Source organism: Acinonyx jubatus, chromosome X (assembly GCF_027475565.1).
Source record: "Acinonyx jubatus isolate Ajub_Pintada_27869175 chromosome X, VMU_Ajub_asm_v1.0, whole genome shotgun sequence".
Lineage (NCBI taxonomy): Eukaryota > Metazoa > Chordata > Mammalia > Carnivora > Felidae > Acinonyx > Acinonyx jubatus.
In genome coordinates, this window is record NC_069389.1 from 108,810,147 (window position 1) to 108,834,555 (window position 24,409).

A 24,409-nucleotide genomic window follows, 5' to 3' on the forward strand; every position below is an offset into this window, starting at 1 on the left:
TGCAGTTTGGTGGACAGGGCATTGAGGAAAAGAGCAAGTTAAGTCACACATACCTCCTAGTGCCCAGGAACATCACTGTATTACTGCATAGTTGCATAACTGTCCATTAAGGTCACCCTTGTTTTTTTTTCTGTATTAATTCAAGATTTCCATCAGAAGTAGTTAATCGAGGTTTAATTATCGAAGCACTAAAACTTAACCTGGAATGGGTAAGTGAGGCTTAATTGTGTCAATGAGCTATCACAGGAATCATGTCAGTAGGGTGGCAACCAGAACAACACAGTCGGCAAGAAGATTCTCTCTCACTAAGGAAATTATTTTTTCTTTTCTTTTTTTAAAATCTTTTTATTTATTTTTGAGAGAGAGAGCGAGCAGGAGAGGAGCAGAGAGAGAGAAGGTGACACAGAATCTGAAACAGGCTCCAGGCTCTGAGCTGTCAGCACAAGGCCTGACACGGGGCTCGAACTCACGAACCGTGAGATCACGACTTGAGCCGAAGTCAGTCATGGTAACCAACTGAGCCACCCAGGCGCCCCAGGAAATTATTTTTTCTATCGAGGGCCAACAACTACAGAAATGAAGACACTTGTTGTAGCTTTGTCTTTTAACTTAAGAACTGGGACTTGTGCAAAAAATAAAATTCAGATTCAGACCAGTTATGATCAGGAGAACAAGAAATGGAGGCCCAGAAAGGGAAGCGATTTCTCAAAGCTTACTCTGCCAAGCGTGTGGCTGAGCCTGGAGCTCAAACCCATATCTTCCACCCCCCTCCCCCCCCCCTTTTTTTTTTTTTGCTGCCGGAAATGGGGAGAAAGGAATGGAAGAGAAAATGTCAGTAGTCTTTGAGGTGTCAGCAGTTATCACTTCACTTTCCTATCCTCTGGTCTCCTCGTCTTTCAAATGTTGACGACTTGGTTGTTTATGGCGTCTTTGGGGTCCCATTGTGGAGACTCCGTGTGAATGGCGACCTCATGCCATGGAAATCATTCACTGAACTGCGGAGAATGTGACTAAAAGGGTGCTACCCCAGTGGCTCTCTACCCTTAATCTAGATTGTGGAACATTCTCTCTCTTCTTTCCCCCCTTTCAAAAACTCCGGCAAGAAATAATTAGACTGAATTAGACTAATTGGTGGAATCATTGCAGTCGGCATTGCTAGAAATGTTAAGAGTATTCTTGATTCTCGTTTCACTATCTAATCTGTTTATATCTAGATGTCTCCCCAGTCTTGTGGTCTTTCAATGTGTCAGTTTCCAAAACTCTGCTTCATTCCCAACAGACTCCACATAAAGACCCAAGTGTAACAGGATATTTCCACAGTCTCTCATTCCTTTCTGTCAAGATATGAATGGTCTTTAAAGGACCTGCATGTTACAATGAGCCAGAAATCTCTTCAGATCTGGTTTTCTTTGTTCTTTCTACCCTGCACCAAAAGAACAAAAGACCTACATTTTATGACTTTGTAAATTCATTTAAATTAGTTTCGGCAGGGGTGAATCATTTATTATAGCAGTAAAAGGAAGAAAATGTGTAGTTGTTTTTCTTAACTGTAGTAATTCAGAATTTCAAAGAATAGCCCTAATCGTAGAGAAATTATGCACGTGGCGTTGGGATGCTTTTGTCCCTGGAAGTAAAGCATTTGGATTTTTGTTGGATAAGAGCCAATGAAACCTGAAAAAACAAAATAGAAGATGGATTTGAAATATCTCTGGTATTTATAGTAAGCGTGGCAGGCTCCTGTTGACGTGTGGGGCTATTGATTTTGAATTATTATATAAAATATATTTTTTCTTTCCCTCAGAAGGGAATAATGACATATTTTGAAATTTTTCCTGTAGTGTATAGAATGCATTTAGATTATTAAAACAATTAAATTTAAGTGTGAAAAGATAGATCTGCTTACTTAAGGACAGTGTCTTTAGTGGTATTAACACACACGGTATTCAAGAGAATATATTTAGTTGTACAGAGTTTTGAACTACAACCTAACATCTCTACTAGCTTTTGCTAGTGCCATGACCCAATTGGTAACGAGCATTTGACAGACCCAAAGTTTGGAAATGAAAGAAATGAAGAAGGTGGGGGGGTACTATACAAAGTATAGACTTATTAAAGAGGATCCAAAGCATAATTTGGAGTTTGCGGTCTCTGCCTGAAAGTTAGAGGCTTTGCTTTTGTTCTCATATACTTTGTAAAGCTTCTTACCTTGACCTTTCAGCCAAAAGTGTAACACTCACTGTTTACTTCTCTATTCATTATTGAGATATAACTGACAAGTAACATTAGTTTCCCATGTACAACATAATGATTCAATATTTGTATACCTATTGTGAAAAGAACACTGGGAACACTGGTTAGCATCCATCACCACACAGAGTCACAAATTTCTTGTGATGAGAACTTTGAAGATCTACTCACTGAGCAACTTTCAAATATGCACAGTATTATTAACTATAGTCGCCAGGACTTTATTTTGTAAGTGGAAGTTTGTATCATTTGACCACTTTCAGCCATTTCGCCTGCCCCCTTCTCCCCCACCAGCCTCTGGCAACTACCAATCTGTTCTCTGTGAGTTTAATTTTTTTGTTGTTGTTGCTTTAACAGCCTTTATTTATTTATTTATTTATTTATTTATTTAGAGAGCCGGCGGGGGGGGGGGGGGGAGGTGGCCGAGAGAGAGGGAGACAGAGAATTGGGCAGGCTCCGTGCTGAGCCCCAGGCGGGACCTGAACTCATGTGAGATTATGACCTGAGCCGAAACCAAGAGTCAGACCCTTAACAACCTCAGCCACCCAGGCGCACCTTAACAGCCTCCATTTATCAACCAATGTCCGTGGATTCCCCCTCAGTGCACATAACTACAGTAGTGTTACCAGCATGTAGGAGGTCAGAAAAATATTTCCTGTGGCTCAGAGGTGGTGCTTTAATACTAGATTTTATGTAGCTTCACACATGGAAGAGGCGTAGGTAACTTAAGAATTTGTTTTATTTGCTAGAAAAATGCTATATATAATGTTGGCAAAGAGCACCCCCCAAAAAAAAAGACAATCAAATAAGTTCCAAAGAAAGGTTCGTCTAATGTAATGTTTTAATTACACTGAGATTTCTAGGAAATGCCATAACGGATGTGCTTGATTTAGATCTTGGAATTTAGGATTGGAATAACGTAATATTTTGTTTGGTTTTCTCTTGCAGATGACTTGTTTAAAGTTCACAAGCTTAAGCCAAATCTGAAGTGGCGACAGGCTTTTGACAGCTACTTAAAAACTCTGCCTCCATACTACTTATTAGTATGTATTTCTGCATATATGTGCATTAACTGTATCAGTGATGATTCTTGTTGCAAGAAATGTCAGTGAGCCAAAAACTTGACCCCCGAAATGAGACAGATTTTTTAATTTCTAAATATCTGTATCGCCACCGTCTTCGCGAATTATGCGTAAGACCTTGGAGATGTCATGGTGGCACAAAAGAGAATTGCTTATTTTATTTCCTTTAACTGCCATGGTTATTTTTATAAAAACACATCTCTGTTTCTCTTAGCAAAAGCAACCTTGTGAAATTGGAATTTTGGAATTTGCGAAAAATATGTCTGGATTCGTGTATGAATGTCAACTTCCCTTTTTAACTCTAGAAATTTTCAATGTGGGGTTTCCCTCTGAAAGAAGAAATTCTGGAAGGCGGCATATGTGCCAATTGCCTGTCAAGTGTGTTCTAGACACAGCAGGAAGCAGGGCCGCTGGTTGGGGGAGGGGAATCCAAAAAGAATCAAAAGTTACTTGGCCTCATTTGGGTGTTTACAACTTGAGAAAAATCTTCGTGATGCTTTTGAACTGGTCATGTAATCGAAATCAAGATTGCCAAAATCGTTTCAGAGGCGGATGTAGCAAACCTTAAGCCAAGTTTCTAGAGGTGAAAAGGCAGAATCTTAAATGGTACTGTTGGTGTCACTGGAAGGAGAAATTGGGGTGCGTTAGTATTTACCATGGCAGGAATGGGGTGCACGATAAAATGCAATATGACATGACTTTATGACTTGGGAATTAAGACTGAAAGCAATTTACCTGTTTGAATATGCTGTTTCTTGATCTTCTTATCCCACTCTCTTCTGATTTATTTATTTATTTATTTATTTTTACTTTTTATTTTTTACTTTCTGCTCCTTACTCCTCTGCTATTTTCATTGCCACTTTTTAATGTTCCATGTTTGGTTTTATGTGCAGCACCTTGACTTCTAAGAAATGAATCATGTCCCTTTGCCCCTTATAACTGAACTTTGAGTATTTTAAGATTTATTCTATTCTTACTGTTGTGTATTTTGTTTCCTTATAGCCATTAAAGAAAGCACTAAGGATGATGGGAGCTCCAAATCTGATATCAGATAATTTAGATTGTGGACTTAGTTACAGTGTTATCTCTTACCTTAAAAAACTCAGCCAACAGGTAGTATTGGTAAAAACAAACAAACAAAAATCCTTTGCCCTCAGAAGTGCATTTCCTTATTCTTTAGTGTAATTGTCATTTTTCAAATTAAATGTGTATATATCTCTCCACTTTATGGATTAGTGATAATGTGATTCTCTATGGCTTCTAGCTTCACCATTAAGCTGCAGCTAAGGGTCTGTCAGTGTCATTGGATGCTGTGCCGTTTCTCCTGCTTGCCAGTGTGTGCTACCCACGAGCTGGTTGACATCTTGTGGCCTAAGAGGGGCAGAGGCTTAAGAAAATGATCTCATGGGTCACACGTTGTCTATCCTCAACCTAGTTTCTCCTCCAATCACACTGGGCTAGCGCATCCCCCTTCTTTAGGTCGGCACACTGAGGCATGGTGTGCCTCAACGTCTGGCCTGAAATTAGTTCTTAGGCAATAAACATATGCACACGCTCTTTCTTGGCGAGGGGGAGATGAGACCAGTGTTCCTCACGCTGGAGGGTGATAGGCCCCTTGGGGACCCGAAGAGTGGAGTTCAACCTCCTCTCTTCTTGCCCTCCGTCCGTTCCTTTATACCCCCACCTCATTTACCATTATTCACCTTGTCCCTTGCCTGCCCCTCTATTAGTACCTCATCCTCCACTCACCCTTACTTACCATACTTCTCACCTCTACCTAGCCCATTCTTGCAGGATGGAAGTGTTTCAGAGCTACTGAGGTAGAGCGTTACTGCCATACGAATGTGTTACGTTCTATGACAAATTAATGCAGCTTTTTTACTTTCTTCTTATGCACAAGGGTGCTCCCAGGTAGGGGGCAGTGGTAGCGTCTGCAGTGGCAGTCAGGCTTTAAGTCACATATGTCTGGAAGTTGGGCCTTTAGAAGACAGACAGCCGTAAGCAAAAGAGTGTCAGATTTCACTAAAGAACCAAAATGACTCCGCAGTTGGGGACTCTGACACACCTTGCTAGGATCCGGCACAAACAGAAGTATGGTCTGGAGTTTACCAGCTCCTGCCGGTCCAGTGTGCTCATAAATGCAAAAGGAAGCACAGGCAGACCTAGATTTCTGGTCCACCGAGCGTCCCCGTGACCCCCTTTCCTCTCCGCCAATAGATTTTTGTTGTTGTTGTGAATGTTTTGTTTTGGTTATTTATTGATTGATTGACCTATTGATTTACATATATTTTTTTATTTGATGTCTACCTTAGGCCTTTAAGGCTGTGTCAGCAGGGTATGGCCACCAGGAAGAATAGTGAGCAGAGTTGAGTCGTGCAAGTTCTGGGACCTTCTGGAACACGTTGCTTGTGTAGTTTTCTAAATGAGATTTCGGGACCATTTCTGGAAACAGACCCTTCATTCGCTCTTATCCCTTATTTCATGACTTAATTTTGTGCCAAAGATAAGAAACATACTTAATTCCAATCATAGTGAGAATTAATGAATCTCTCCGACCTAACCGTAAGAAATGAAAAATCCTTTTGGGCTTAATGGGCACTGGTGGAATCCCTTCTTTTAAAGAAAAAAATTATTACTAATTTGTAATCACTCTAATCACTAATTTAATTACTAATTTAATAACAACTATGTCACCAGTGTTCCTTGAACCATGTATGTGCATCACCAGATATGCCCAATATATTGCTACGAGTCACCGTCAGGCACTATTTATCAATGCGGTTTAACAGCGTCCATTAGGAGTTTTTTGTAAGTTAGCTAGAAACTTACTGAGCAGATATTACAAATCATTTGCGTGGTAACGTTTGTTAAATTTAAGCATTACTTTTTTGGGGGGTGGTCCGATATTAGAAACAAACAGCTGAATTATTTCCAGATGTAATGCCAATCTGTGTAATCTGAATTTTAGCCCTAGTTTACATTTATAAATACAGAGTCTTAAACCTTTATGTCTGGGTCTGAAATAAATATACTGACTTAGACTAGATTTTACAGCAACAAAATGTGATTTTAAATGTCTATGAATGTAATTCTTATCCATGGTTTCCATTCTCTCCATGATCCAATCATAATTTTGCCATTAGACAAGAGAAAAAATGTAGTAAGTTATTTTTCTCACCCCCACCTCCCTGTTTGCTGTGATAGTGCAGAGAAGCACAGGGAAATGTTTAATTACCCATTTTTCTGTGATTTACAATTGAAAAGTGTTCTGTGGGGTTCTTAAAGTGTTCCCTTTCTTAAGTAGTAAAAACAACAGTGATAATATAGATCTTTTCATAACATACTATGTACTTTCATTTTAGACCAAACTAGAGTCAGAACGGATACTAGCATCCGTGGGGAAGAAACCTCCCCAGGAGATTGGAATCAAAGTGAAAAATCATTCTGGAGGTGGCGTGTCCTTTACCCACAGTAAAAATTTTAGAAAACTATTGAAAGAAATCATAGGGGAAAGTGCACCAAGACTGACAGAATTGAATACCAAAGAATTTGCTGGCTTCCAAGTAGGGCTCTTAAACAAGGTAAATTGTGGACATAAATACTTTGTATTTGTTTGAGCTTGTCTGATGCATTTATGCCATAGTATTTTAGTTTTGAAATAATTACGATCCTGTTTTGGACTCCATACTTATCAACGGTTTAGTTCAGGAATTGCCCTGCCCGCAGACGCCAATATGGAATTAAATGTGCAAGATATGTTTGGGGGTAATGTCTGTGAAGGATAAAGGGGAGAGAGAACAGGAGTTGGCGGGGGAACCTTCCGGCCACACGGCTGATCTAGCACCTGTGAGAGGAGGGGACGAGGAAGAGAATTGGGTGTGAAGGGTCTCAGGCAGGAGTGCAGCTTCGAGAAAGTCTTGGCCAGCCCAGCAGGGACCTCTAACACCAAGATTTCCCATAGAGGAGGTCCACGTTGGGCAGAGGTGGCCACGCCAGTTGACATACTTGGGAAAGGACATTCTCAGTGGTTTGAGCATGTTGTGGATATATTAGAATTTGGAACAAGGCCAGCAAAGGCGAGGTTTCCACTGGCAAAATTCTATGGTAGTTATTGTATTGAATATCCCTCTCTTCACTACGATTTTACATACACTGCAGCATTAAGAATTACATTTCTATATTAAAAGCCTCAGGAGTAACTGAAATTATTTGTTCCATTTCAAACAGGATTTGAAACCTCAGACATATAGAAATGCTTATGATATTCCACGTAGAGGTCTTTTAGACCAGTTAACCAGAATGAGATCCAATCTGCTGAAAACACACAAGTTTATAGTTGGACAAGATGAAGGTAAATGAACAAAGAAGTATTTTTTGTTGATTAGGAAAATATCAAGCCTGACTTACATGAAAGTGCTTATTGCATAACAGGTAGGTTATTTTGTAATACTTTCAGGCTTAGAATGCTCATTTTCACCTGTTCTCAGGTTGTAGGGCAGGTGTGCATTAATTGGCTCACTGAGAGTGAGCATTTTTTAAAGTTTTTATTTGAATTCCAGTACAGTTAACATACGGTGTCATATTAGTTTCAGGTGTATAATACAGTGATTCAACACTTGCCTACCTCACCCGGTGCTCCTCGTGACAAGTGCCCTCCTTCATCCCCATCACCTGTTTCACCCATTCCCCCCACCCACCTCCCCTCCAGTAACTATCGGTTTGTCCTCTATGATTAAGAGTCTGTTTCTTGGTATATCTCTCTCAAGGGCGAGGATTTTGATAGCCACTCCAGGTTTAGTGAACTGGAAAGTGGCGGGACCTAGGTCTGTCAGATTTTGGAAATGGCACAACCCAGCCTGTCGTGATGAATTCAGTCCGGAATTCCTCATTTACATGAAAATTATGAAGCTGGTAGTGTGTAGGACAGTTGGTGATGGTGTACAATTCGCCTTTACTCCATTGTGTTCATTTGAAACAGGGTCATTTGTCCATTAAAAGGAGTTAAATCTTAGCCTGGTCGACCTCCTAAAATTATATACTGAGTTCTGTGGAGAGGAGGGAAGCTTCTCTAGGAAGGGAGCCTATAGATTTAGTCACATTCCCCAAGAATGGAAGGCCTACTAACCAAGGTCTCTGGATGATAAGAGAGAACCATGGAGGCCAGGCTCTTTGAAATGCAGCACAAATATGGTGTTTCAGGCTGGGTGGTGGCATACAGGATGTCAGCCCATTTTCAAACCTGGTTTGAGGCCTAAGGACGTTGTACTTGGCCTAGTGATTTGAGCTTGTAGGGAGTAGTGATGGTACCCTGAGTAGTGAGTGGGATGAAGAGAGATAATTTTAGATCTTAGAATTTGAGATGCTTTTAAATGTTTATATTTATTTTTGAGAGAGAGAGAGAGCACGCATGCACGAGCAGGGGAGGGGCAGAGAGAGAGGGAGACACAGAATCAGAAGCGGGCTCCAGGCTCCAAGCTGTCAGCACAGAGCCTGACGCAGGGCTCCAACCCATGAACCGTGAGATCATGACCTGAGCTGAAGTCAGATGCTTAACCCACTGAGCCACCCAGGTGCCCCCAAAAGTTGAGATTTTAGACTATTGGATGCCAAGGTACACGTTGCCAAACCAGACTATGATCATGCCCTCTTAAAGTTTTATTTATTTATTTATTTATTTATTTAGCACACATGCACACATGTGAGCAGGGGCGGGGCAGAGAGAGAGGGAGAGAGAATCCCAAGCAGGCCCCATGCTGTCAGCGCAGAGCCTGACACGGGGCTCGATCCCACAAACCGTGAGATCATGACCTGAGCCGAAATCAAGAATAGGATGCTCAACCTACTGAGCCCCTGATCGTGTCCCCTTGTCCTCATGATGCATACACTGCAGCTGTGTACCATTTGTTTCTTTGCCGGTGGTTTTACAGATTCCCTTCATAGTGTTCCAGTCGCACAAATGGGTAACTATCAGGAATATCTAAAGACACTGGCTTCTCCGCTTCGAGAGATTGATCCAGATCAACCAAAAAGACTACATACTTTTGGCAATCCATTCAAACAAGATAAGAAGGTAAGATACCTATTTCTAAGTCTGCCCAAGTTGTGATAGTCTTGCTATAATTCCTTTCTTCTGGGCAAGGTGAATATAAATCAGAGGTTCTCCCTCTGTTGGTTGACAAGATAAAACAGGACTCCAGGGCTCTCCATAAATGGAAAGGGGGAGCCTCCTGATACAAAGGTGTGTTGCTTGAAGAAAAGAATAAGTGACATTTACTGAGTACCTAGTAGGAGTTGTTGTTTTACGCGATCACATTTAATGGCCACAACGGTTCTGCAGATGAGTGTTACCATCTGTCCTCTCATAAGAAGAAATCAAGGCTCACAGTGGTCAAGTGGTGTGCTCTGAGTAGCACAGCTGAGAAGAGCCAGGATTTGAACCCACATCTTTCCAGCTCCAGAGTCCGTATTCATTCCCACCTCTGCACACTAATTCCTTTAATATTGAGATCACCAGTTATTTCCTGTTTCCATTACTCGGATCTCTAGTGCTCTAGCCAGACGGTGATGAAGTGTTCGTCTTGAAATAGGAAGTACTACGTGATGCTGCTTTCTTTGGATTGTCCTAGTAGAGATCTAAATGTGAGGTGTGTGTGTGTGTGTGTGTGTGTGTGTGTGTGTGTGTGTGTGTGTTTGTGTGTGTGTGTGTGAGAGAGAGAGAGAGAGAGAGAGATGCCGATTTGACCATCTAAGGATGAAGACAAATGGGGATTCTCTTTGCACACATGGAGAAGACCATTGGTGTTAAGCTGCAGACCATATAATAATCTGTCTGGTAACAAAACTAGACTGAGAGATATTCCACTTCACCCCAATCCTCAATTAATTGGACTTTTTCTTAATCTTTCTGTGCCTTGGGCTCCTCATTTGAACCCCTGGGGATAATGATTACACTTACCAGAGTCCTGTGCAGTATTGAGTTAGTGCATGTACCCATTTCAAACATGACCTACATGCAGTAAATGCTCAGGGTGTATGGTTTCCCCTTTCTGTACTGTGTTGCTTTGGAAAATGCCTTGGAAGAGTCTTTTATCATGATTTTATGAAAATATTTTCATATTCTCGGGTTATCCTTGGATGGGAACAGCTTTAACTAACCCTCTGCACTGCTGGCTGTCATCCTTTGCCTACCCCAAGAATGAAAAGCCCCCAAGGTGGACATATTTGAACCTCCGTGAGGTTGCTGTTGGGGCAGTGACATTTTCTGTCAACCTGCTCTCTACCGTCCACGTGCAGCGTTCTGTACAGTGATAGTCAATATTTCTTAATGATGCATTTAAAGCACAAAAGCACACAAAAGGGAATTGGTTCACTTGCCAAGGGTCGCTTCCGAATGGTCTGTACTTCCTCCGAAAAGTAACCTCTTCGGTTGATGCGAGTTGCTCATTTCTCAAGCTTTCTGGTTAATCATGATTGTATTGTGTTTGACCTTGGCAACACATTATCTTTTCATCTCCTCCTTGTTCCACCGAGACTAGGTCAAGATTGGACTGGAGTAGCACTTTCTGAGAACAGGGTCTAGGTGGGGCACGGTAAATCTCTGGCCCGTGATGAAGACGTGTGTTGGTAACAGGATGTATGGTTGAGTGTGCGTGTGCCGCGTGCGGGCGCTGTGCTCTTTAATGGAGAGTGTTCATTGGTGTTTTCTAGGGAATGATGATTGATGAAGCAGATGAATTCGTGGCAGGGCCACAGAACAAAGTGAAGCGCCCCGGAGAACCCAACAGTCCTCTGTCATCTAAGAGAAGGCGGAGTATGTCCCTGCTGTTGGCGAAACCACAAACACCACCCACTGTAACTAACCATGTGGGCGGAAAGGGACCACCCTCAGCCTCGTGGTTCCCATCTTATCCAAACCTCATAAAACCCACCCTTGTACATACAGGTATAGAGTAGTGGTTGTGATTTCCTTATGGCTCCTAGAAGACTAACACTAAACAGCCTTATTTTCCTTTGTGTTCATTTCCTTTGTATCCACTTTTTGTTCGTTAAGTAAACCATTATTAAATCATCAATGTGGTAGGTACAAAGGGCCCCGTGGGGAGCAGAGTCACTGTCTGAGGCGAGAAGATCCATACTTATGTAGTAACTAGCACAAGGGGGAGACATGGGGATAGGAGCGTGTTGCTGCGTGAGTCAGAACGAGGAAGCAGGTTCTCGACGCAGCAAGAGCGAACCAGCTTAATACGAGGCTGGGTCTGCGCTGGCTCTCTGTGTCCTCAACTCCTGCTCCCGCTCTAGCCCAGTGCGGTCTGGCTCTGCCTCCCCACCGCACTGAGACAGGCGTCATCACGGCCCCCAGGGTCTGTTGCGTGTTGCCATTGCTTCTTCGCGTCACTTGTCACAGTTGTTCACTCCCTCCTCCCTGGAAACTTTCTCAGGTTCCCAGACACCACACATCCTAGTTTTCTTTTCCCTTTGATGGCAACTCCTCTTCACCCTCTTTTTCTGGTTTCTCCCCTTCTCTCCCACCTGTAAATAGCGTAGGGACCCAAATCTGGATTCCAGACACCACCCCCCCCCCCCACCCCAGGTGATCCCATGCAGTCTTGGGCTTTCCAGGACATTTACATGTCAACAACTTGGGTGTTTACACCTTGCTTCAAACTCCAGACCTAAATTTAACCATGGACATGGTATTTCCACTTAGGTGCCCTATAGACCAATAAAATTCGGTTTCGCGTGTTTCATCAGAACTCCTAACCTTCGCGCTCTCCAAAACAGCTCTGCTTGCCACCTGCCGCAGGCATGACTCTTAATGTTAAGTGACACCATCCGGCAGTATGCTGGTAAAGGTGCGACAGCCAGCTTCCGAGTGTGTGGGGGCCGGGGGGGTGGTGAGGCCCTGGATTATAATGTTTGCAGGTTTCCACAGTGTAAAGGATGCCAACGTGATCGCTGTCAGGCCATCAACATGAGGTCACTGGGCCAGATCAGGAGGAGCACACTCCTGGCACCATTATTTCCCCAGGGGTTCAGTGAAGATCCTTGGAGTCACCATGATTTCTCTTTTATTCTTCTCTCACTTCCATCCCTTAGCAAGTGCAGACACTTTGACACCCAGTCCGATTCCTGGATCACCCTGTGTCTCTATCCCTCTAGTCTGTGCTGCCACCGTCTGTCCCCAAGCTGCTACAACAACTTCTCATCTGATTTCCCTGCTCTCCCACTTGACCCTCCTGACCCATCACCGCCCTGCAGCCCGACTGACCCCGTGCGCACGGAAATCCGACCCTGCCACGTCCATCCCGAAACCCGCCACCAACTCCCCCGAGCACTCAGAACAGAATCGGAGCTCCCGACGCTGGTCTACACGCTCTGCAGGACCCGGGCCTGCCCTCCTCTCCTGCACGCATCCTCTGGGTGTCCTCCTTGCTCTCTCTGCCTCTGTCCTTTGCTCCACGGCCCCGGCTCGTCCCCTCCTAGGGCGCTGCACTGGCCCTCACGGCAGCCAGAAGTCCTCCTCACGTGCACAGGCCGCCCTGTCTCCTGCTCCACGGCTCACCTCAGGTCCCTGCCCGACCCCGGGGTCACGGAGACTCCCCCTCCTGCTCTCTGTCACATCCCTGATACCTTCCTTCCCAACAAGAATTCAAACTGTATTATTCCCCTTGCCCAAATTACACATACCATCTGACTTCCCCACGAGGATGTAAGTTCCGTAAGGATAGGGATTGTTCTTGTCTGTCTCGTTCACTGCCGATCCTCCGGCTTTGTCTCAGTGCCTGGCAGGAAGGAGGCAGAGCATATGAAGTAGAGGTGTCAGGCCTGGAGTAAAAGGAAACCCATTTCCTTGTCACACAAGGGAATGATGAGAATCACATACAAAGATTTTTGGTGACGGACTACATGTAGAACCTCGAGGCCTAACGGCCACCTCTGTGTTCTTAGAACTTTTGAGATAGAGAGGAGAGAAATTGAAGGGGGCCCATGTAGTCTGGTGCCAAGCTCGGTGAAGCCTGGCATTTTCTTCATTTTCTTAAGCATGGCATTTTATATGTAAATTACAGAAATCATGACATCAAGTGAGACTTGCTGCCTTTCAGCTTGTAAAGCACAAGCAGCCACTAAACCACGGGTGCCAGGGACCTGAGAACGCTCAGTAGTTGTCTTGCCCGACTCGGTTTCCATATGTATTGGGAGTGCCGTGAAGAAAAGAAGGTGGTTTTGTTGTATTATTTTCCTGGGCTCGGTTTGAGGGGTCTCAGCCTCCCATCTGTACACCTTCTTGCTTTTAAAACAATTTCCTCAAACGTGAAGATCTGCCTGTGGGGTTGATATAACTCACCCACCTCACAGTTTACCTTCTTGATTTGGCCTCCAGATGTCACTGTCATTCCTGATGTCCATGAGGAGAAGAGGGAAAATGGTCAGATCCCACCCGATGGCTTCTTGTCAAAATCTGCTCCCCCAGAGCTTATGAATATGGCAGGAGATGGTATTCCACACCACCACCAGTTGGATTCTCTATCTGACGACTTCACTAGTCTAAGGAAAGACGGCCTGATTCACAAACCTGGTACGCATGCACTTCTAGGAGGAAGCAAACACTGCAGTGTCTCTGTAGATGATCGAAAAGCCTCGGTGACACCCACTTTGGGAACTGTACCAAACACCTTGCAAATAACTCCTGCTATGGCGCAAGGAATCAATGCTGATATAAAACATCAGTTAATGAAGGAAGTTCGAAAATTTGGACGAAGTAAGTAACGAAAGCACAAGTATCAATAATACAATGGGAGGGTCCTTCTCATAATTCTATGATTCAGATAGATTCATGCTATCTCTGGAGGTATTGGGGAAGTATTGGGTTTTCACATGATTTATTATTATTTTTTTAATGTTTGTTTTTGAGAGAGATTGAGAGAGAGCACGAGCAGGGGAGGGGCAGAGAGAGAGAGAGGGAGACAGAGAATCTGAATGAAGCAGGCTCCGCACTATCAGCGCAAAGCCTGACGTGCGTGGGGCTCAAACTCATGAACCCATGAGATCATGGCCTGAGCCAAAGCTGGACGCTCAACCAGTTGAGCCACCCAGCACCCTGGGTTTTCACGTTATTTAAAGTGATTCCTCTTGCTTTAACTAAAAGGACCCAATACACCCTTTTCTCTTTTTGCACCTCACTGATTGTAATAGTTTCCTTTTGCTGCCGTAACAAGTTGCCACAAACCACGTGGCTCAAAACTGTACTCCCCTTACAGTCATGGAAGTCGGAATTCTGAAATTATTTTCACTGGGCTAACAGAAAGGTGTTCCTTCTGGAGACTGTAGGGGGAATCTGTCTCCTTGCCCTTTCCAGCTCCTACAGGCTGTCTGTGCTCCTTAGCTCTTGGCCCCTTCCTTCAGCTTCGAGCCAGTAACGTCAGGGCCTTCTCTCCTGTCTAGCCGCGCTCCCATCCTTACATCTTTTCTCTCTGGCTCCAATGCTACTCCCCACCTCCTATTATTTGGATAGTTGTGATTACACTGATGCATAAGCCTGGATAATCTCCCCATCTCAAGATCCACAGCTCAATTCTATCTGCAAAGTCAAGTCCCTTTTGCCGTATACGGCAACATATTCACAGGTTCCAGGAGGTAAGATGTGGACAACGTTGGGGGCCATTATTCAGTCTGCCACATTTGTTCAGTGTTTACAAGAGTTTCCTTAGTAGCTGATGCACGGATGTCTGGGTTCGAGTGTTTAAAATACAAATGATAACTTTCCACCTGTGAGGATTGATTACTGAGGATGTGTAAGGATTGAATTTTATTTCCTATTCGTATTTTTTAAGAATACTGAGGTTTTGGGTTTTTTTTTTAAATATCTTCAGAGTATGAAAGGATTTTCATTCTGCTTGAAGAAGTACAAGGGTCTCTTGCAGTCAAGAAACAATTTGTTGAGTTTACCATCAAGGAAGCTGCAAGGTGGGTGTAAAGTGGAGACCTTCGTCTCCGCTTGTCGTTAAGCGGTAGGGCCCAATGCAGAATGGGGGGCGGGGGGTGGAATGAGCTGTTCCTTGGTTTTCTCAAACCCTGGCTCTCTCCCGTAGTTAAGGCTGTCTCCAGAGGCATTGAGATTGGTATTATCGGAGTCCAACTCATTCATCCACGTCTGTGGGATCTTCTAAGCTCACCACAGCCTGAGGTGCGCTCAGGCCCTCAAGCTGGCACTGTCAGTATTTGCTAAGCCGCATCTTTTTTTGTTTGTTTTTGGTAAATTTTTTTTGAATGTCTATTGAGACAGAGAGAGACAGAGCATGAGCGGGGGAGGGGTAGAGAAAGAGGGAGACACAGAATCCGAAGCAGGTTCCAGGCTGTCAGCACAGAGCCGACGCGGGGCTCAAGCTCACGAGCCGTGAGATCATGACCTGAGCCGAAGTCCGGATGCTCCACCGACTGAGCCACCCAGGCGCCCCTGCTAAGCCGCATGTAGACCACCAGTTCCACCTTGTGCCCCGCACAGTGCCTTGCACATTGGAAAGGCTTCGAGTATCTTTTGGTTAATAAAATTTCTCTTTATTTCTAGGTTTAAAAGACGAGTCTTAATCCAGTACCTTGAGAAGGTACTAGAAAAGATAGACTCCCACCACCACCTCAACAACGTTAATCACATCAACAGAAGATCATCATGTTAATGCAAAGACCAAGGAGAAAAAAGGGCAAGTTTTCTATGCTGTACGATGGAAGATGATATTGTCAAAGCTTCCTAGAATGTTTTAGGCAAGGGAATTGCCTTCCCGAAGCTAAGAAAAAGCCATGGAGCTTTTTTTTTTTTTTATGATTCTCTGGAAGTAAAAGCTGGCTAAGGGTTTTTCTGAAAGTATTAATTTGTTGTTTTGTTATTTTTTTTTCCCAGTTGAGGAAGGTGATATTATTAATTCAGCAGGTCAACTTCAGTAAGCACTGTCACCCCTTCTAATCTTTATTTGTTTTTGAGAGAGAGAGAGAGAGACAGACAGAATGTGAGCAGGGGAGGGGCAGAGAGAGACGGAGACACAGAATCCGAAGCAGGCCCCAGGCTCCAAGCTGTCAGCACAGAGCCTGACGCGGGGCTCGAACTCACAAACTGCGAGATCATGACCTGAGCCGAAGTCGGACGCTCAACCAACTGAGCCACCCAGGCGCCCCACTGTCGCCCCTTCTAGATGTGACAAGGGTTTCCTCATATGAACTTTGCTGTTCTGGGCATTTCCAGAGTGACTAAGAGCCACCTGTAACGTGGAGCACTGCTTGGTGGTCATCTTGTGTGTGCCGAACAGAGTTTTCAACAATTCCTAGTTGTGCCTTTTAAACCATGCAATATTCAGGACAGTTTGAAACAAAGAGTAAGAAAGCTGCTATTCGGGTAACTTATTTCTCTGTGGGAGGGGGCAGGGTGAGTCACAAATGATCTACCTCCAACTCTCTTCTATTTTGTCTAGAGACATTACAAAGTGCACCTGAGGCTACCCCAACCCTGACATTTGTTCTTGCGTGTGATGACCGAAAGTCTTCAGGCAGACTTGTACGTTCTGTGCTTTGGGAGCACTAAAAGAAAAAAAAAATAATGTATATATTTCCTTTAAGGTTTATACAAAGGTTTATATGGAGCAGTATTGTTTTGTCTGGATTAATTTGCAGAAATTTAAGTGTACAAAGAGATTTTGAGTTTGCATATATAAAATAAATCATTTTATTGGTTTTCACAAGTTTGTTAATGCTGGAGACATTTCTAGTTTTATCTTTCCTGTGACTTGTTACTCCTTTCAGAAAACAGAGTGCACATTATAAAGTGAAGATGTTAACATAAGGATTGAAACTTCAAAACACCACTCACAGAACCCAGCGATGTTGGGGGAAATGGCAGAGCAGGGTATTCTGGGGGTCAGTCCCTCTCCAGAAACACTGAAAACACTGAAAAAGACACCTGTCAGAATGAAGGACTCTGGAAGATAGCAAAGGTTTATAGCAACCAAGCGAACACTGAATCAGGAGAAAAGCCAGTGAAACATGATAAGAGAGTTTTGTGGCATTTGAACATATTCTTGCCCCCCCGCCCCAGTCTTGAGGATGACAGCTTACGTTCTATGTGTGGGTTCTCGCTTCTGGAGGGAGGGGAGTGGACCTCAGTCCCAAGAAATTGTGTTTGTCTGTTTGAACCTGTCTGGAGCTCCCTGAAGGATTGACGCAAGGGGGGCAATTGCTTCTGGTTCACCCAACTCCTGAAAGGAAAAACTGGGGAATGAGTTACCTTGGAGAATGAGGGCTTTGAAATGCTCCTGTGTGTGTACCTGGATATCTAGAAAACCATGTGCATGCCCGGGGCAGGGCTCAGAGTCGAAAAGACCTGAGAAGACCATAAGATTTCACCTCTGGTGAAGCGTTAGGCTCAGCACCATAGTGGATAAACTAGTCAGAGGATCAGTAAGGAAAGAGCGCACTTGAGCAATGCTATACATCAATTAGGTCTAACAGACACCTGTAGAGCGCCCACCCAACAACAGCAGGATACATATTCTCAAGTGCTCACAAAGTACTCTCCAGGATTGTCCGTATACTAAGCCATAAAACAAGTCTCAATGAATTTTAAAAGATGGAAATCATACAAAGTAGCTCCTTTGCCATAATGGAATCAAACTAGAAATCAATAACAGAAGTTGGATACTCATCTCATACCAGACACAAAAATCAATGAACAATAAATCAATAGGAGCTAAATCCCTAAAACTCTTAGAAGGAAACTTTGGAGTTAACCTTCATGACCTTGCATTTGACAATGGTTTCTTGAATATGGCACCAAAAGCACAAGCAACAAAAGAAAAGTATAGATAATTTGTCTTCATCAAAATTAAAAGCTTTTAGGGGCGCCTGGATGGCTCGGTTGGTTGAGTGTCCGACTCTTGATTTTGGCTCAGGTCATGATCTCACACTTTGTGAGGCTGTCAGTGCAGAGCCTGCTTGGGATTCTCTCTCTCCCCCTCTCTCTCTGCACCTCCCCCTCTTTTAGTGTCTTTGTCTCTCTCAAAATAAATACAAATTAAAAGCTTTTGTACCTCAAAGGACTATCAAGAGAGAGAAAAGATGATCCATAAGATGGGAGTATTTTATATTTGTAACACATACATCTAATAAGAGTCCAGTATCCATAATATAAAAAGCATTCTTTCCACTCAACAACAAAGATACAAACAATCTAAGGAAAAATAGGCCAAAAAACTTTTGAAAAAACCCATCTCCAAAGAACACACACAAAGGAGCACGTGAAGTGTAAATGGCCAACGCGCCCATGAAAAGATGGTCAACATGTAATCAGGGACATGCAAATCCAAACCAAAATAAGAGAACACTTCACATCTACCAAGACGGTCATCGTCAAAAAGGAAATAAGTGTGTTGAAGATATAGAGTAACTGGAGCCCTCATACATCGCTGGGAATAAAGTACTGACACGTGCCACAGCATGGATGAACATCGGAAGCATTGTGGAAGAAAGAATGTGAAAGAAGCCAGACAAAACAGGGCATATATGTGTGATTCCACTTATGCGGAATATCAAGAACTGGCATATGCATAGAGACACAAAATAGATAACTGGTTTTGAGAGCGTGGGGAAAGGAAGAAATGGGCAATGACTGCCAGTGTAGTTTCCTTTTGCGAGAGTAAAAAAGTTCTAGAACCAGAGAGTTCCTTAAGGGTTGCACAACTTTATGCCATTGAGTGGGAAATTTTAAAGTGGCACATTTTACGTGTAATTTGCAACAACACCAACAGCAACAACAAAATGCTCTGGAGCAGTCCAGGTGCCATCTGATGCCACGTGATGCCATATGGAGCAGAATGGTTGCCATCTCAGCCCTGCTCAAATTCCTGACATGCAAAATTATGAAGTGTCATGTTTTTTTTTTAATTCCAGTGTAATTAACACACAGTGTTACATTAATTTCAGATGTACAATATTGTGATTCAACAATTCTATACATTACTCAGTGCTCATCATGGTAAGTGTACTCTTAATCCCCTTTACCTATTTTATACATCCCCCTCTGACCTTACCTCTGGCAACCACCAGGTTGTTATCTACATTTAAGAGTCTGTTTTCTCTCTCTCTCTCTCTCTCTCTCTCTCTCTGCCCCTTCCTTGCTCTCTCTCTCTCTCTCTTAATCTCTCAAAGTAAATAAATAAACCAAAAAAAGAGTGGCTATTTGTTTGTATTTTTGCCTTTGTTCATTTGTTTTATTTCTTAAATTACACATATGAGTGAAATTATATGATATTTGTCTTTTTCTGACTGGCTTATTTCCCTTAGCATAATACTCTCTAGCTCCATCCATGTTGTTACAAATGGCAAGACTTCATTCTTTTTTATGGCTGAAAAATATTCCATTACACACACGCATGCACACGCCCCCCACATAGCCATCTTCTTTATCCCTTCATCTATCAATGGACATTTGGGTTGCTTCCATATCTTGGCTATTGTAAATAATGCTGCAGTAAACATAGGAGTATATATCTTTTTAAATTAGTGTTTTTGTTTTCTTTGAGTAATAGTATAGAATAGTAACAGAATCACTGGATCATATGATAATTTTATTTTAAATTTTTTGAGAAGTGTAATAACTTTAAAAAAAAATCATTGACTTCTGGTTTCTGGTCCCGCATGGCTTGGAAGTTGCTACTCCCTCCCAACAAGTACAAGGCTGAACAGACTGAAAAATCAACAACTCTTCTTGGATCTATAAGCGAGGGGAGGACACAGGGAAAACCACTACCCCCAAGATTAGCGACACATAGGTCAATAACAGCGAGGCATGGCTTGCTGGAGCAGAGATTAACGAGAGAAAACCACCATGAGAATGGGGTAGAAAAACCTGAACTATGATTGACAAATTTCTGGATGCTTAGTGTGCACAAGTCTGAGAGTTAAAAACTCCAGTCTTTGATCGTCAAGATGTCAGTTCTTCCCAACTTGATCTACAGATTCAATGCAATCCCAATCAAAATCCCAGCAAGTTATGTTCTGGATATTGATAAACTGATTCTAAGATTTATATGGAGAAGCAAAAGATCCAGAAGAGGCAAAGCAATAAGAAACAAAGACAAAAGTTGCAGGGCTAACACTACCTAACTTCAAGACTCACTATAAAGGTGCAATAATCAAGACAGGGTGGTATTGGTGCAAGAATAGACCAATCAGTGGGGCATAATAGAGAACTTGGAAATAGACCCACATAAAATAGTCAAATGATCTTTATCTTTTCAAATTTTTGTTTAAATTATGGTTAGTTAACATACAGTGCCATAGAGGTATCAGGAGTAGAATTCAGTGATTCCTCACTTATAACATCCAGTGCTCATCACAGCAGGTGCCCTCCTTAATACCTGCCACCCATCTAGCCCATCCTCCACCCATCTCCCTCCATCAACCCTCAGTTTGTTCTCTATCTTTAAGAGTTTCTCATGGTTTGTTAGCCTTTTTCTTTTTTTTTTCCCCTTCCATATGTTCATCCATTTTGTTTCTTAAATTCCACATATGAGTGAAATCATATGGTATTTGTCTTTCTCTGACTGACTTATTTCACTTAGCAGAATACTCTCTAGCTCCATCCATGTCATTGCAAACAGCAAGATTTCATTCTTTTTGATGGCCAAGTAATATTCCACTGCACATATATACCACATCTTCTTTATCCATTCATCCGTCGATGGACATTTGGGCTGTCTCTTTGGTTTGGTTATGGGTAATAATGCTGCTATAAACATTAGGGTGCATGTGCCCCTTCGAATCTGTACCTTTGTATCCTTTGGGTAAATACCTAATAGTGCAATTGCTGGACCTTAGCGGAGTTCTGTTTTTAACTTTTTGAGGAACCTCCATACTATTTTCCAAAGTGGCTGCACCAGTTTGCATTCCCACCAACAGTGCAAGAGGGTTCTCCTTTTTCCACATCCTCACCAACACTCGTTGTTTCTTGTGTTATTAATTGTAGCCATTCTGACAGTTGTGAGGTGGTATCATATTGTGGTTTTGATTTTCATTTCCCTGATGATGAATGATGTTGAGCATCTTTTCATGTGTCTGTTAGCCATCTGGATATCTTCTTTGGAAAATGTCTATTCATGTCTTCTACCCATTCCTTAACTGCATATTTGGCGGGGGGGTATTGAGTTTGATAGGTTCCTTATAGATTTTGGATACTAACCCTTTATTAGGTATGTCATTTGCAAATATCTTCTCCCATTCCGTAGACTGCCTTTTAGTTTTGTTGATTGTTTCCTTCGCTGTGCAGAAGCTTTTTATGTTAATGAAGTCCCAATAGTTCATTTTTGCTTTTCCCTTGCCTCTGGCGACATGTCTAGGAAGAAGTTGCTCCCGCTGAGGTCAAAGAGGTTGCTGCCTGTATTCTCCTCTAGGATTTTGATGGTTTCCTGTCTCACAGTTAGGTCTTTCATCCATTTTGAATTTATTTTTGTGTATGGTATAAGAAAGTGGTCCAGTTTCATTCTTCTGCATGTTCCTGTCCAGTTTTCCCAGCACCATTTGTTGAAGAGACTGTCTTTTTGCCATTGGATACTCTATCCCGCTTTGTCGAAGATTAGTTGACCATATAGTTGTGAGTCCATTTCTGGGTTATCTGTTCTGTTCCATTGATCTATGTGTCCAAGTTGGGGGCATAAATATTTATAATTGTTAGATCTTCTTGATGGGTAGATCCCTTAATTATGATATAATGCACTTCTTTATCCCTTGTTATATAGTCTTTGCTTTAAAATCTAGTTTTTTCTGGTATAAGTATGGCTATTCTGTCTTTCTTTTGAAAGACATTATTCAGTAGCATGATAGGTGGTTCTCCATCCCCTCACTTTCAATCTTCAGGTGTTTTTAGGTCAAAATGAGTCTCTTGTAGGCAGCATATAGATGGGTATTGTTTGTTTTTTTTTTAATCCATTCTGATACCCTATGTCTTTTGATTGGAGCATTTAGTTCATTTACAATCAGAATGGTTATTGAAAGATATGAGTTTAATGGCATCTGGTATTTCTGATGATGTTCTCTCTTCCTTTCTAGTCTTTGTTGTTTTTTTGTCTCCCCCCGCCCCCAAAGAGTCCCCTTTAATATTTCTTGCAGGACTGGGGTAGTGGTCACAAATTCCTTTAGTTTTTGTTTGTCTGGGAAACGCTTTATCTCTCCTTCCATTCTGAATGATGGCCTTGCTGGATAAAGGATTCTTGGTGCATATTTTTCCCATTCAGCACGTTGAATATATCCTGCCATTCCCTTCCAGCTTGCCAAGTTTCTGTGGACAAATCTGCTGCAAACCTGATCGGTCTTCCCTTGTAGGTTAAGAACTTTTTTTTCCTTGCTGCTTTCAGGATTCTTTCCTTGTCTGTGTATTTTGTGAGGTTGACTATGGTATGTCTAGGTGATGGCTGGCTTTTTTGAATTTAATGGAGTTCTCTGTGCTTCTTGAATTTCAATGTCTGTGTCCTTCCCCAGTTGGAACTTTTCAGCTATAATTTGCTCAAATAAACTTCCTTCCCCTCTTTCTCCCTCTTCATCTTCTGGGACTCCTATGATATAAATATTATGTTTTAAGAAGTCGCTGAGTTCCCTACATATACCTTTGTGATCCAATACCTTTCTTTCCCTCTTATTTTTGGCTTCATTATTTCCCATAATTTTATCTTACACATCACTGATTCATTCCTCTGCTTCTTTCATCCTCATTATGGCAACCCATTCGGGTTTGCATCTTGGTTATAGCTTTTTAATTCTGGCCTGACTAGATTTTACCTCTTTTGTCTCTGCAATAAGGGATTGTCTGGGGTCTTCTATACTTTTTCCAAGCAGCTAGCATCCTTATAATTGTTGTTTTAAATTCTAGTCCAGAAATCTGCCTGATTACTGTGTTCATTCAATCTCTGGCCATTACGTCTACTTCCTGTTCTTTCTCTTGGGGTGAATTCCTCCAGCTTGTCATTTTGTCCAGAAAAAAAAAGGGGGGATATCCTAGGGGTGTTTTGGTCTGCTTGCTAAAAGAAGCTAGATCTAAAAATTAAAAGTAAAAGCACATATAAGAAAAAAGCGTTTTAATCAAAAATAAGATAAATTGCAAAATAAAAGCAAAAAGGAAGCCAGATCCTCTTTTCCCCTAGAGCTGAAGCTTTGCAGCACTCTGTGATCAGTAGGCTTGGTGCATGTGAGGGGTCTGTGGTGGTCTTCTGGAGGATGCACCCGTTGTCCTGATTCTCACGCCTACTTGCCCTTATGGAGATGCCCCCGCAGAGTGCAGGAGGGCTGGGCTTGGTGTAAGAGGCTCCAGTCTCCACTCGGTGGTGCTGCTTAGCTCACTGGGGTCAGTCAGGGCTGATGGCCAGGGGACAAATTGGCCTCACCCTGCTCTGTCATCCCCAGAGCAGAAAGCTCGCACCTGCCACTCTTCAGGAAGTCCTCAAAGAGGAGCAAACAGTCACCCCTCCTGTGTCCCCAGCTTCCATCAGATCCCTGCCTTCACCCCCTATTGGTGTCCAAGCTGTTTTATCTCAGCACACAGCTGGGTTTCTAAACCCCAAATTTTAGGGACTCGCGCAGCAGGTCCCTGCGCGGATCCTCTGGGGGAGGGTCTCCCCACGCTTTTGCCATTTGCGGGCTGGTCCCAGGCAAGTGGTCCCACAACCGCGCAGTGGCTCAGAGTTTATGGTAAAGTGGAGCGGAAAGCTGGCACCAAGTCTCAATGCCCTCAGCCGGCATCCCTGCTCCTATGCCTGGGAACAGTGCGGCACCTGGCACCACCTGTTCTGTCCCTGGAGAAGCCTTGCTGCCACTCCCAAAGGCACTTCAAGCGGAGGACCTGTTTCTCCCCTAGTGACCCAGGGGATCCTCAGACCATGCTGCCTGGTCATGGGACTCTTCCCTCCTTCCCCTCAGAAACACCACTACGCCAGGCACGACCCTGGCTGTGGAGGACTTCTAACGCTTCAGATTTTGCTGCAAATCAACTCTTCACGACTCCTACCTTCCATGATCCTACCTGTGGACTTGCAGTTTTGTTCTCTCAGTC

The 24,409-nt window shown here is 43.0% G+C and overlaps 1 protein-coding gene across 12 annotated transcripts in view; it reads left to right on the forward strand.

The window, feature by feature from the left end:
• INTS6L (integrator complex subunit 6 like) overlaps nucleotides 1–17,057 on the forward strand; it is a 55,990-nt gene extending 38,933 nt beyond the window's left edge. For 5 of the 12 annotated variants that reach the window (XM_027054840.2, XM_027054849.2, XM_027054839.2 and 2 more), the window contains 9 exons: nucleotides 3,196–3,290; nucleotides 4,333–4,443; nucleotides 6,693–6,911; nucleotides 7,558–7,681; nucleotides 9,258–9,400; nucleotides 11,038–11,272; nucleotides 13,712–14,089; nucleotides 15,201–15,294; nucleotides 15,896–17,057. In XM_027054840.2, the coding sequence (XP_026910641.2) occupies nucleotides 3,196–3,290; nucleotides 4,333–4,443; nucleotides 6,693–6,911; nucleotides 7,558–7,681; nucleotides 9,258–9,400; nucleotides 11,038–11,272; nucleotides 13,712–14,089; nucleotides 15,201–15,294; nucleotides 15,896–16,004 (1,508 nt within the window). In that variant the 3' untranslated portion in view covers nucleotides 16,005–17,057. Of the gene's footprint in view, nucleotides 1–3,195; nucleotides 3,291–4,332; nucleotides 4,444–6,692; nucleotides 6,912–7,557; nucleotides 7,682–9,257; nucleotides 9,401–11,037; nucleotides 11,273–13,711; nucleotides 14,090–15,200; nucleotides 15,295–15,895 lie in introns of those variants that run through there. The other 7 variants (XM_027054843.2, XM_027054842.2, XR_008289867.1 and 4 more) reach the window with 7 other exon arrangements.
• Nucleotides 17,058–24,409: the final 7,352 nt, after the last annotated feature.